The 14,356-nt window shown below is 32.8% G+C and overlaps 1 protein-coding gene across 4 annotated transcripts in view; it reads right to left on the reverse strand.

The window, feature by feature from the left end:
• The window catches only part of Agr3 (anterior gradient 3, protein disulphide isomerase family member), a 35,911-nt gene that overhangs the window by 16,491 nt on the left and 5,064 nt on the right, over nucleotides 1-14,356 (reverse strand). For all 4 annotated transcript variants that reach the window (XM_047559918.1, XM_047559917.1, XM_047559920.1 and 1 more), the window contains 5 exons: nucleotides 12,270-12,333; nucleotides 1,728-1,780; nucleotides 1,150-1,226; nucleotides 877-940; nucleotides 341-424 (listed from right to left, as the gene is read on the reverse strand). In XM_047559918.1, coding sequence (XP_047415874.1) covers nucleotides 341-424; nucleotides 877-940; nucleotides 1,150-1,226; nucleotides 1,728-1,780; nucleotides 12,270-12,333 — 342 coding nt within the window. The remainder of the gene's footprint in view (nucleotides 1-340; nucleotides 425-876; nucleotides 941-1,149; nucleotides 1,227-1,727; nucleotides 1,781-12,269; nucleotides 12,334-14,356) is intronic.

Genomic DNA, 14,356 nt, shown 5'->3' on the forward strand with positions numbered 1-14,356 from the left:
GCTCATAGTCCTTAAAGGAAGACAAAAACATTTAACCATTACCATTTGAGGAAATCAAAGGAATGTACTTCCTTGACGTTGTATCATTATAATGCATACCAAGTTCTTTTCAGTTGTCTCAGAATTTAGTGATCATAAGAACGCTTCAGCATCCCTTTTAAAGTAAAGATTCTGAGGTGTCCCAGAAATTCAGATTTTGGTGGGAGGTAGGAGTTTTCATTTTACCACCACTGTGCTGTGATTGTGGTTTGAAGACAGCACCAAGATAGGTCTTCACTGGCCCTTTTAATGGTCACAGGTCAGCTATTACCACTGTCCAAGGCACTTCTTGAATACTTACATAATGGTAAATCCTGAGGTTCATATGTATACAATCTGTTGGAGTATCTTCCAGTTATATCAGCTCTGACTGTTAGGGAAGGGTCTGTCAAGAAAAAACAAAACAATATGAAAAAACAAGTCACTGAAATACTATCAACATGTTTTAAAAATTGTTTTTTCCTCTCCTACTCTAAAACAAATGTCAAGCAAATTTACAAGCAAAATTAGTTTCTATATATGTGAACTTAGGAAGAATTAACCTAAATTTTCCTTTTAGTGTGTTATAACTCTGTTTAATTCTCGCTAGTTTGGGGCACTATACTGAAAATACATTGGGATATTGATTTAATAGCATAAGTCACTTTTAAAAAATAAACTTTACAAATAAAATAGTGAAGTTTTACTATAGAACTAACAGCATAATATGATTGTGTTAGAAATGACTTCCTTTTAATAATAATAGAACTTGAGTTAGCATTTAAAAACAAACAGAAGCAAGAATGTTGAGATTCATATCAAGTTTGTAAGTCTGACACAATGAGATTATACACATACCAACAAACATGATTCTAGGCACATACTGCCCATCAGGTGATAAATTCTTGTCAGTGGTCTCATGCTAGCAGAAGAAGAAAGAAATGATTGTTATTGGATTAGATGATTTTGACAATTAACATGCAAATATTTTATGTGAACTAAATTTAGTAGATTCTAAATTTTGGTCTTTTACAATTCTATATAATATTCTACATCAACCAATACTTAACTGTATGTTTTGAAAATAGAAAAAAAAAGTATTCAAAGGATAATATTGTCGAGTTCATGTACCATGAGATTCAACATGATGAAATTATTCTGAGCCATTTCTTGTATTTCTTCATTTTGGGCAAATACTTTTTTTAGTGCTGTGAGGGAAAAGAAAATTTTAGTTTTAAGGATCAAAACATCTTCAATATAACATTGCAAAATAAAGCTTGTGTTTTGCATTTGTTTGTGGCAACAACTTGGGTGTAAGTGGTTTGTTGATCTTTTGCCACTTAGTCCCTCATTGGGAAGCAATGAGTGACAGTCTGTCCAAGGAATAATCAAATCGATGGGGACACTAGTTTTAACCCCTTATGACTCATTGACTTATTGGTTAAAACAAGTTCTTTTAGCACATTTTCCCATTTGCTCTCCCTTTTTATGGGAAGAAGAGGGATATTAAATTCCAAAGGGCATATAATAGAAATACATTCAGTAGATCTCTAGCAGTCATTGTAGACTTTAGGCATCTTGGTAAAATGGTGGTATTCTATCTTTCAAAAAATGGTATTTGCATAGTGTCTTCACAACTGCTCTTATTAGGTCACATTTTCTTTCTACATCATATTGGATATATAACAAGATCTCAGAAATAAAATTACCTTGGCAGTATTGACAGTCTTCCAAGTGATGAATAACCATCAATGGCTTGTTACTAAAAAAAAAAAAAAAAAAAAAAAAAAAAAAGTATGGAATGTTAGGAGGTCAACATTGAGTCAAAACATGCAGTGGAATTAGACAAAATTTTGTTACCTTTGATAAGATTATAATCTCAGATTTACATATCATAGCAATATAGTCTATAGCAATTTAGCCCCATAACTAATAGCATGAAGGTCATCAACTAGCATGTTAGAAATGTAAATTCATAGTTTCCATCCGAGACCTGCTCAATCAAAATTGCTAGCTATGGGGTCCAGGAATCTGCAGCCTAACAAGCGTAGTGGTTGAGCCTTATGTACATGATAGTGCAGTTAGATAAATAAAAATCAATTCTATCTTCAAAGATGAAGAGATATTATGAACAAAATATTCATTTCCACAGACTACTTGGTATATGATTTCAGGAGAGTCAAATATTTATTTTTACAGAAAGGCTAGTAATATTTGACAGTTTACACATCTTTTCATTCTTATACCAATTTACAATCTGCAAACAAAGGTTTTAATGGTAGCTAATTTACTTCCTTGCTCTTTACGTTAAGAGAATAAAGAGAATATTAACTATAGTAAGGGATAACAGAATTATGATTTGGATGTGGTTTGTTCCCCCAAAGGTTTGGTACTAGAAGATTGGTGCCCAGTGTGCTGGTGGTAAGCGTGGAGTCTGGTTATAAGGTAATGAGGTCATGGGGGCGCCACACTCATGAATGTATTAGTGCTGTCTCATTGGAGTGGCTCTGGTCCCCTAGGATTGGATTAGTTCCCAAAAGAACACATTGTTATCAGTGAGCCTGGAACCTCCAGCGTCTCTCTTTTCTACATGCACTCATTCTGTGTGATGCCATCTGCCAAGAGTCCCTTACCAGATTCAAGCAGATGCTGGTGCCAGGCTTTTGAACCTCTAGAACTGTGAACTAAATAAACCTATTTTTATAAATTACCTATCTTTAGGTATTTTGTTATAGCAATACAAAGCAGAATAAGATATATAGGCTGAATTTTAAAATGTGTCTTTAATCCTGAGAATATTATGAATATTTGGGGGTCTATAGTTCCTGTCCCTCAGTTGTAGACAGATGTTCCCTTCAATTGATTTTGAAGCTTATTCTATAACTTTGTATTAAGTACTTACTGTCTGAAGAGGTGATGAAAGATGAGAATCTTTTGCCTTTTAAAAACTGCTCTATAAATTTGAGACAAATGGGAGAATTGGATCTTTTAGGACAATGATTTGGAGCTTGGTCTTGGTCTCTGTGCATTTCTATATAGTGCCCAGCAGAGTCTTTTGACACTACTAAGTCAGGGCTTCCTGTCTGTCACTGATGAGGATCCACAGGCTCAGAAGTTGAAATACTGTGACTCAGCCAATGGCAGGACTGAGATTCAGATGGACATTTCAGTAGTTAATCTGACGGGACTTCTGAGGTTCCTTTGTCCTTCCTGTTCAGAGTTGCCCCTTCCTTTCACCACCATCCCCACATCAGAGTCCAATCACCAGCCTCAGGGACCCGTAGCCTCCCCCTGTACTCATCTCAGTCCCCCAGAGGTCCCCTTTATCCTTTCCTGTGCCACCCTCTGCTCCTGTTCTTTCCTCCGTAGTGTCTCCCCCTTCTCCCTGGTGTCACCAGGGCTGCCCGCTGCCCGGTGACAGAAAGGAGTTATTAAAAAAAAAACAAGTGTAACTGGAAAAAAAAAAAAAAAAAAAAAAGGGAGATAGATTCTGGTATATATTTTATTCAGCACAAATCTTTAAAAAAATACAATGAACAGATATAATCATATAAAATGCTGCTATCGCACAAATCTATGCTTTACTTTTTAATATTTCAGTCTCAAAAAGTGTTAAACATAAACTTTGAACTGCTAATAATTTTCTTTAATCTTCAAACCTGGAATTTAAGTAAATTTTAGGTAAGAATAAATACTACAACTTATCTTTGAAGATTTATATAAAGTAAGAAATCTGGCATTTGCCAACAACTTCAAACTTGTTGGTAAAAAAGACTAGACTAAAAATACCCCCACTTTTTGTTAATAGAAAACTAAGTGTAAGAATATTTGATTTTTTTTATAGTGATAACATTTAAAATCCATTCTCTCAACTTTAGAACTCAGATGTTACAAGCATTTTGCTACCAAACAACTGGTTGAGCCTAGGGGATGTAGGTGTCCTGAGACAGACCAACAGTTTAGTGTTGAGTCCTTCTGTTTTCCTGAAGTGCTGCTGTTTCTTCCCAGCAACTACATAACTACTGGAAACAAGCACAGCAGTGTTTAGGAAGAGGGATTGAAGTAACACTTGGAAAACTAACTTCACTTTCAGATTTTTGGGCAATTAGAATCCAAGGAAAAATTTATCAGGAGCATAGAAGACTCACTTTTAACGGTTCAGTTATGAATGAGCTGTTCACACATTCAAACTGAGACACTCTTCCATTTCAAGAAAAGCACAGGAATATTTTTGGCAGAAGTCGAAGTAGCAACAGTCTAAAATGAGACTCCAGATTTTTTTCAGTAGGAACAGAAAGTAAATATTTGAGAGTTTGCAGGCCATGCGGTTTCATTTGCAAGTACTCAACTCTGCCATTATCACATAGAAACAGCCATAAAGAATGAGTTTAAAAAAATGAATGTAGCTGTTGCAGTAGAACCTTATTTATAGACTCTAAAATTTGAATTTTACGTAATTTTCACATGTCACAAAATATCATCCTTTTGATTTTTATTAAACGTTTTTAAATTAATCATCATTTTTAGCTTTCACGCTGTATAAAAATGGGTGGCCTCTTAGTTCAAACCTCATGTACTAGCACTTCAGATTGTAAGAAACATAAGTTGAAAGAAAGATAGCATTTAGTAGCTGTATTTTTGAGACTCCCTAGAATTAGAGCCTACAAAAACCTCAATGCTTAGCATCATTTGGTGAATAATCTTCGTAATTTCTCTACTTTTTAAAATAGATGCCAATTTCAGTTGCTTTAAAATTCAAAAATTAAAATGGTAAAAATTCTTTCTCCCACTGTAAGCAGTATTATTTCTCAGGTTTTCTTGAGTATGTATATGTATTAGATAAATCTATATTCATGCATATATGTGTATGTACATATTCATTTAAATTCCCCAAAAGACACAAATAAACAAAAAAATGCAGGGGTCTGGGTGTGTAGCTCAGTGGTAGAGCTCTTGGCTAGCATGCACAAGGTCTTGGGTTCAGTCCCCAGTATTGCAAGTAAAAAAAAAAGCAGCACAGACTGGGTTCAGTGACACATGCCTATAATACCAACTACTCAGACTAAGGCAGCCCAGCCTGGGTAACTTAGCAAGACACTATCTCAAAAATACAATAAAATAAAAACAAATACTAGCACACATGTATTTGCATTGAGCTTTAACATAACATGTATCATAGATACAATTCCACTGCTCTTTTGTACTATGTTCCATTAAATAGATATATTTTAATTTAAGTCACACCTCTTGAAGAAGGGTATTTAAATTTCTTTCAATCTCCCATTTTAGATTGTTTCTAAATGTTTAGATGTATGAACATTTATTTGGTGAACATGTAGTTACATAAGATTTTGTGCATGGGTAGGTATTTCTGTGAATAAATTTCAGAAACAATTTCTAGATCAAAGAGTGTGTGTGCTTTTAATTTTGAAATACACTGCATAGAAGCTATACCAATTCATATTCACTCTGGTAATGTGAGTGGTAACTACCTCTACTTTCACTAAAACTAGTTATCAAGTTTTAAGCTTTTCTTTTATCCAGTAGTCAAAGAAAGAAATTAAGGTGGTTTTATTTTCTTATGAAACAGCTAAGCCAATCTTATGTTTGAGTTACTTATTTTTCTGTTCAGCGAACAACCACATCCTTTGTTATTTTTTTTTCTATTGATTTGAATATTCTCCCATCAATTTTTAGGAATGCTTTGTATACTAGAGAAATATATACAACAGTTTCTCTCTCTCTCTCTCTCTACCTTTTTCCTTTGCTTACTTTGTTATGCAGAAAATTCATGTATTCAATATATTGCATACTTTAGTAGCTTCTTTTTATTTTCTCCTTTTCTTTAATTGGGCCATACTTAAACCTAAAGGGCAGGAATCTGGTAAGGCAACAGGAGGATCTAGGATGAGAATTGAATATCTTTATTTTCATCTTGCCTGATCTCAGACTTCCCTTATTGTAAGTACTTAAATAAATCTTTGCAATAGTATTTTCTAGTACCTCAACAATTTCTTTTTTGTAAAATTACATCTTTTTAATCTGTTTTGGTATAAATGTGTGAGGTAAGGATCCAATTTTTAAATTTTTTTCCAGATGACTACCAAATTCTCTTTAATACTAATTATTTCATAATCTATGTCTCTTAGCCCTGATTTAAAATACCACTCATCATGTAAAAAATTCCTCTAATATCAGATGATTAATTTAATTGACAGGGAGAATTGTATATATTTATGTTTATATTAGGTTTTTTATTTATGGTGTATAACATGTTTTGATACATCTATACATTGCAGAGGGGCTAATTGAGGTTTTAAACATAAGCATTTCTTCACACACTTTTTATGGTAAGAACAAGTAAAATTTACTCTCTTGGCAATTTTCAAGTATATGATACATTGTCATTAACTATTGCCATCATGGTGCATAATCTTTCTCTTGAATATATACTTCCTATCTAACTGAAATATGTGTTCTATGACCAACATCTCTCCAATATCTCCTTGCCCCCCCTCATTCCACCCTCCAACCCCACTGATATACTCTGGTAACCGCAATTTTACTTTCTTTTTCTGAGTTTGAAGTTTTAAAATTCCAGATATGTTAGATCATGCAGTATTTGTCTCTTTGTGCTGGATTATTTCAAATAACACAATATTCTCCAGATTCATCCATGTTCTTGCAAATAACCTAATTTCATTCTTTTAAAGACTAATTTATATTCCATAGTATATATGTACCACATTTTCTGAATTCATTTATTTATGGACAACTAGGTTGATTCCTTATTTTGGCTATTGTGAATACTGCTGCAATAAACATGAAAATGTGGATATCTCACAGACATACTGATTTTGTATCCTTTAGATGTATACTTATGTGTGTCCATCAATTTTGCATTTACTTTTAATTTTTTTGAGGAAACTCAATGCTGTTTTTCATAATGGCTGTACTGCATTATGTTCCCATCAACTATGAGCAAGCGTTCCTTTTTCTCTATGTTCTAGCCAGGACATGTTAGTTTTTAACTTTTTGATAATACTCATTCTAAAGGTGAGAGGTGATACTCATTGTGGTTTTAATTTTCTTGTGAGCATTTTTTCATTAATTTGTTGGCTGCTGCTTTTTAGCCTATCCATCAACTCAATTATAACAGTGGATTCCCTTTCCTCCACATCCTCGCCAACACTTACTATCTTTCATTTTCTTTGTAATAACCAATCTAACAGATGAGGTGATATCACCTGTGGTTTTAATTTGTATTACTCTGATGATGAGTGTTTTATGTCTACTTTGTCCATTTTTAAATACAGTTACCTTTTTCATGTTACAGAGTAGTTTTGAGTTCCTTATATATTTTAACATTAACCCCTTTTCAGATGCAAGGTTTACAGCTATATTCTCCCATTCCACAGGTTCTTTCTTTACTTTGCTGATTGTTTCCTTAACTGCAGAAACTTGATGTAATCCCATTTGTCTATTTTTGCTTTTGTTGGCCGTGCTTTTGGGGTGTTATTCAAATAATCATTGCTCAGGCCATTATCATGGAGCTTGCTTCCTGTTTTCTTCTAGTAGTTTTACAGTTGAAGGTCTTAACATGTAAATCTTTAATCCATTTTTGCATGTTTTTTGTATATGGTGTGAGATGAGGGTCTAATTTATTTTGCTAGTAGATATTCAGTTTTTCAAGTACTATTTTTGAAAAGATTGCTTTATTCCATTGTGTGTTCATAGAATCTTTATCAAAAATCAATTGACTACAGGTTGTGGGTGTTGCTCAGTGGCAAAGTATGTGCTTAACATGAGGATGACCCTGGGCTTAATCCCTGGCACCAAAAACAAAACGAACAAACAAACAAAAAAAAAATGACTATAAATGTGTGGGTTTATATCTAGGTTTTCCTTTGTGTTTCATGGGCCTATGGGTTTATTTCTGTACTAGTACCGTGCTATTTTGATTTCTATATCTTTGTAGTTGATTTTGAAACCAGGGATTATAATGCCTCCAGCTTTGTTCTTTCTGCTCAAGATTGCTTTGACTATGGGATTTTTGTTTTCCTTAAGGATTGTTTTTTTTTCTATTTCTGTGGAAAATATCATGGAAATTTTGATAAGGATTGTCTTGAATCTGTGAATTGCTTTGAGTACTGTGGATATTTTACCAATATAAATTCTTCTTGTCCATGCATCTGGAACTTATTTCCATTTCTTCTTATTTTCTTCAATTTCTTCCATCTATGTTTTATGGTGTTCAGTGCATATATATCCTGCCACCTTGGTTAAATTTATTCTTGTGTGTGTATATATTTGTGTGTGTGTGTATACATACATACACTGGTAGTTATTGTAAATGGGATTTTTTTAAATTCTTTTTTTGGATAGTTCATTTTAGTTTATAGAAACACTATTGATTTTTGTTGATTTTATTCCTTGTAACTTTACAGAATTTAATTTTAAGTTTTCATAGCTTTTGGTGGAATCTTTTTGGTTTATTCTATATAAAATAGTGTCAGATGCAAATACAGAAGATTTAACTCCTTCCTTTCTTATTCAGATACTTTTTAAAACTGTTTTCTCTTGCTTAATTACACTGACTAGGACTTTCAATAGTACTATGTGGAATAGAAGTGGTAAGAGTGGGCATCCTTGTTTTGTTCCTGATCTTAGAGAAAAATCTTGCCACCTTTCACCATTAAGCATGGTAGCTGAGGGCTCAAAACAGGGCTTTACTGTGTTGAGGCATGTTCCTTCTGTATTTAATTTGTTGAGAGTTTTTGTTATAAATAGACATTGAATTTTGTCAAATGTTTTTCTTCATCTATGGAGATGATCATCTGGTTTCTTTCTTTCATTGTGCTAAAGTGGCGTATCACATTTACTGATTTGCATATGTTAAATGATGCTTGCATCCCAGGGATAAAGCCTACTCAATCATGGAAAATCATTCTTTTGTTTTGTGGGACTCAAACACAGAGTGCTTAACCACTGAGATACATCCCCAATTCTAATTTTCTTTTCTTGTAGTATCCTTGTCTGACTTTGTGTCAGGGTGATGCTAGCCTTATTAAATGAGTTTTACAATATTTTTTCTTCCTGAATTGTTTGGAAGAGTTTGAGAAGGATAAGTATTCTTTAAAAGCTTAGCAGAATTCAGCAGTGAAGCCATCAAATTTTAAACTTTTTTCTGATGGAAGTTTTATATGATGAGTAAAAATTATTGGTCTGTTCAAATTCTACATTTCTTCATGATTCAATCTTGGTATTTTTTGTGTATAGAAGTTAATTTTTCTAGGTTAATCAAATTTGTTGACATAATTGCTCATCATAGTATTTTATGATTCTTTGTACTTAGGTGATGTCAGTTTTAATATATCCCTTTCATTTCTATTATTGTCTTTTTTTTCTTAGTAGTCCACCTAATACTTTGTTAATTTTGCATATCAAAAAATATCTCATTTTCATTGGTGTTTTCTATTGTTTTCCTAGATTCTTATTTCATTATGTCTATTTTGACATTTCTTACTTCCTTGCTACCACTAGCTTACTAACTTTGATCTTAGTTTGTTCTTATTTTTCTATTTCTTTGAAGCATGCTGTTAGATTATGTTGGTGTCATAAATTTCCCTCTTGGAACTGCTTTTGTTGCATTACATAAGTTTTACATATTGTATTTCCATTTTCATTTGTCTCAAGATATTTTTAATTTTCCCTTTTAATTTCTTCTTTGACCCAGTGGTTATTTAGGAACATGTTATTTACTTTCTGTGTATTTGGGAATTTTCTAAAATTTCTGTTAATTTCTAATTTTATACTACTGTGGTCAGAAAAGATACTTGATATAACTTTATTAAATCTGTTAAGGCCTTTTTAGTGCTCTAACATGATCTATCTGGAGAATGTCCCATATGCAGTTGAGAAAAATGTATCTTCTGCTGTTGCTGGAGGAAAAGTTTGTTGGGTATATTTGATCTGAGGTATAGCTCAGGGCTAATGTTTTCCTATTCATTTTCTGTCTTAATGATTTGTCTATTGCTGAAAGTAAGGTATTGAAGTTTCCAACTACTATTGTGTTACAGTCTCTCTCCCTTTAGATCTAGTAATACTTGCTTTATGTCTTTAGGTGCTCCCGTGTTGGAAATAGATATTTATAATTGTCATCTTTCCTTTCTTTTTTGTTTGTTTATTTCTTTCTTTCGATTAAAACCAGGGCCTCATGCATGCTGGGCAAACACTCTATCACTGAGCTACATCCCAGCCCATTTCATTTTGTATTTTGAGACAGGGCCTCATAAGTTACCAAGGCTGTCTTTGAACCTGTGATCCTACAGCTTCAGGCTCCTGAGTAGCTGGGATTATAGTGCACACCATCATACTGGTTTATAATTGTCATATTTCCTTGATGAATTGATCACATTGTCATCATATACTATTTCCTTTTATAGCTTTTTTTTTTTTAAACTCACATTCCTTTTTATCTGATAGAAGTATAGCTGTCCCTGCTTTCTTGGTTTATATGTACATACAGTATTTTTTCCTATCCTTTTACATCATTTCATCCTTTCCATCTATGTCTTTTGATTGCAGATTTTTAATACAGTTATATTCAACCATTTTAATCCTATACTTTCCATTGTATTCTATTCTTGTTCCAGTAATATACTATTTTATTAGTTTTACAACATGTTTATAAAGCATTGAAGGTCTAATTTCCTCTGATGTATTTTCAGCACAAACTATGCAAAAATATATTTTTTATTTTAATTTTAGAATTCTTTTTAAAAATTCTTGAGGCAATTTATCATTATTGCCTTAAAAAATTATTTTTTGGATTGAACCCAGGACCTTATATATGATAGGAGGCATTCTACTAGTGAGCTACAACCCCCGCTTGTCTTAAAATGTTTTAAGTATAGGGAGAACTATCATTTTATGATGATCAGTCTTTCTGTCCAAGAATACAATACATTTTTCTATTTGATTGTAATATTTTAAATCTCTTAAAGGTAGTCAATTTTGGTTCACAGAGTTTTTGTATGTTTTCTGCCAAGTTTGTTCTGGGATATTTAAACTTTTTGGTTGCCATTTAAAATTTGACAGTTTATAAATTTATTTGAATGTGATTTTATATATTTAAGTGCTATTGATTTTTAGAGGTCAATTTATTCTCATGTAATTTGAGTTTTCATTATTCCATATAGTTTTTGTTGTTCCCTTTAGTTTATCATGTATGCAGTCATCATGTACAAATATACTTGTATCCTCTCATTTCCAAGTTTTATGCTTTCATTCACCATCATTTAGTCTCACTGTCTACTCCAGAGCAATGTTAGTAGTTATCTTATTCAGTCATTAACGGGGCACTTCTCTTTGTTTTCCTAGTAAGTATGATGTTGACACCCGCTACCCTGAACACGTATTTTGTTAAGTTCAATTTAAATCAATTAATATTTTTAAATATCAGCTTAAAAATTTAGACAAAGATATTGTATTCTATTAAAAATTTTTCCAGCATTTGTGGAGATAGAAGATACAGGTATGATTTTCCTCTTTATAGATAGTAAGTGATTTTACTTAATAGTTTCCATAATCTTTAATCGTCCTGGAATTTCCAGACTAAACCTCATTTTATCAGGGCTGGACTTTACTGATATACTGTTTGTTTGTTACAATAATATTTGGAACTATATTCTGTAGATTTCGTTTATTGTAATGTTTGACCAGTTTTGAAAGTGCTTAACCAATTCTCATTCAATATGGTATATTTCTTTAAAGAATATTAGAATTGGATGCTCTTTAGATATTTCATAAATTTGGGGGGAAATTTTAAAAAATACGAGGTTTCTCAAAGGATAAAAAAGTTTGACCATTGTGTACTTGGTTGATGAACTATGAATATACATTTGAAAAAAACTCCCCAGATTGTTTTGATGATCAGACAAACTGAAGAACTGTTGCCTTAAAGCAATTTCCTATTTAAGCTTTTATAATGCTTAATGCTAATTATTGATACTGTTTAGTTTATATAACTTATTTCCAAAAGCCTACTTAGGTAATGAAGAATTTAATACACTGGTATTTATAGCTTTTTTTAAACATAAAAAATTTATTCTAACAGCAACTATTTTTCCAAACCAATACGAGAGTAGAACAAATACTTGAAGCAACCCTTCAAAAGCTGACATGCCTGTTTTGGGAACTTCTATGAGGCATCTGTATGATCTATGGAAATTAACTGAGAGGTATTTTACCTTTTCTGAGCATGGAAGAGACCTTCTTCATAAGTTTGTACCCAAATGATGTCATCGCCCCATCCTGAAGTAGAAAGGGGAAATTAATTAATTAAGCTACAGAGGAGTTCTGAAGTGGGGTTTTGATAAGCAGGTATCTAACTATAGACATTTAACTCAGTTACTAAGCAGTTGTCTAGCATGCAGTTTTGAGGATACACAATTCTAACTGGCTTACAAAGAGTGCTGTCCTTTTAGATTATAGTATGGAGGATTTAGGACTGTGATTCAAATAGGCCCATGGCCTTGAACCTGGTAAATACGTAATAAAGGCTGTTACGGTTAGTGATGGCTAAAAGGGCATCTTGGAATCATGCACAGGCTCTGGTTTTTAAAATGGCAGGAAATAACAATAATCTTGTCATACTTTATAAAACTGTCAGGGACCTTTTGGAATGGACTCCAGAGTATCTTTGTATATTGGGTACCAAGGGATGTTGACCCTTCTAAGAGAGTATACCTTGTAGGAAAGTGGAATTCCAAACTTTGCTTTGTGTTCTGGCTTGAAAAAATTCTGTTGTGGGAATTTCATGATTAAAAACACAATAAAATACATGTGTTTTGGAAACATCTAAAAGAATGGAGAAGAGGAAATAGAAAGTGATGAATAGAGAGGGAACCCAAGTAGTTGGGAATATATGTTAGAGATTAAAGAGTAAGACCATCAAGAAATGTGCATGAAACATCTAGGAACACTGCAGTGTATTTTCAGAAATTGCTTTGGATAATGAGGCAGATTGAATTCTTGTGACAATTAGAAATATTAGGGTGCTACTTGGAACCTAGGTCCTCTTTTGTGTTTCAAACGTGCAGATTGCAGTTTCTGGTTTTGATATTATGGATAAATAATAGCCAAGAATTATGAAGCAAGATAAATATGATTTCATGTTTTTTGCTCTTTGTTTGTCCTTTGGTAATAACTATTGAAATATAATCCATGTATGTACACAAATTGCCTATTGAAAATACACCTTTTTTTCAGTAGAGTCCCAGAATTATGCAGCCATCACCACGATCAATTTTAGGACATTTTTATCACCTCAGAAAGAAAACTTGTGTTTGTTAGCTATCACCCTCCCTCCTCAGCAATCTTTCCATCTTCCTCAGCCCTAAGAAACCCTAGATCTATTTTGTGCCTCTGTAGTTTGCTTCATCTGGGCTTCTCACATAAGTGAGTTCACCCTGTGTGTGATGTATTGTGAATAAATTCTTTCACTTAGCACATGTAGTATCATATATTAGTACTTAATTCCTTTGTTATGGTTGAATATCTTTGCATTATATGGATATGCCACATTTTATTTATGCATCCATTAGATCGTGAACATTTAAGCCATTTGCACTTCTTGGCTTTTGCAAATAATGCTGCCCTGAACACATGTATACAAATTTTTTAATGAGTATACACTTTTATTTCTTTCGGGTATAAACCAGGAGTGGAATTTTGGAGTTAAAATGGTATCTCTAATTTTTTTTTTTAAGGATTCCCTGAGTGTTTTCCAAAGTAGTTGTACCATTTTTCATTCTCACCAGCAATGTTGTTGATTTGTTTTTCTTGATTTAAAATCTTAACATTTGGAAGACACCTTCTGTGAACATCCTGCCTTAGTGGAACTCTTCCTCCCTGTAATAATCCTGAAAAATTATCTTTCCAACTTGAGTACATGTGATATCTTTATACCACATTTTGCAGTAAATAAAAGTTATTCTAAAAACAGTAAGAGAAACTAGACACCTACTTAATTTTCCCTCTTCTGTTGCAAATATCATTCAATGCTGGAACTTTCGCAATGGGAAAATCCCTACTCTGTTCAACTTAGTTCCAAATATAAAATACTCATCTTCTATATGCCTCATTCCACTAACCACTGAGAATACAAAGGCAAAATAACCTTACCCCTACTCTTAAAAAGTCATTCATAGCTCTGCAGGGGAAGCATATTATAATTATTTTTTATAATTTGTAAGAATCCCAATAAGCCCAAGATGGGAGAAAGTTTAAAATTGTCATCAGCGTATACATTCATTACTATAATTTTGTCTCTAGC

This window comes from Sciurus carolinensis, chromosome 8 (genome assembly GCF_902686445.1).
Source record: "Sciurus carolinensis chromosome 8, mSciCar1.2, whole genome shotgun sequence".
NCBI classification, from domain to species: domain Eukaryota; kingdom Metazoa; phylum Chordata; class Mammalia; order Rodentia; family Sciuridae; genus Sciurus; species Sciurus carolinensis.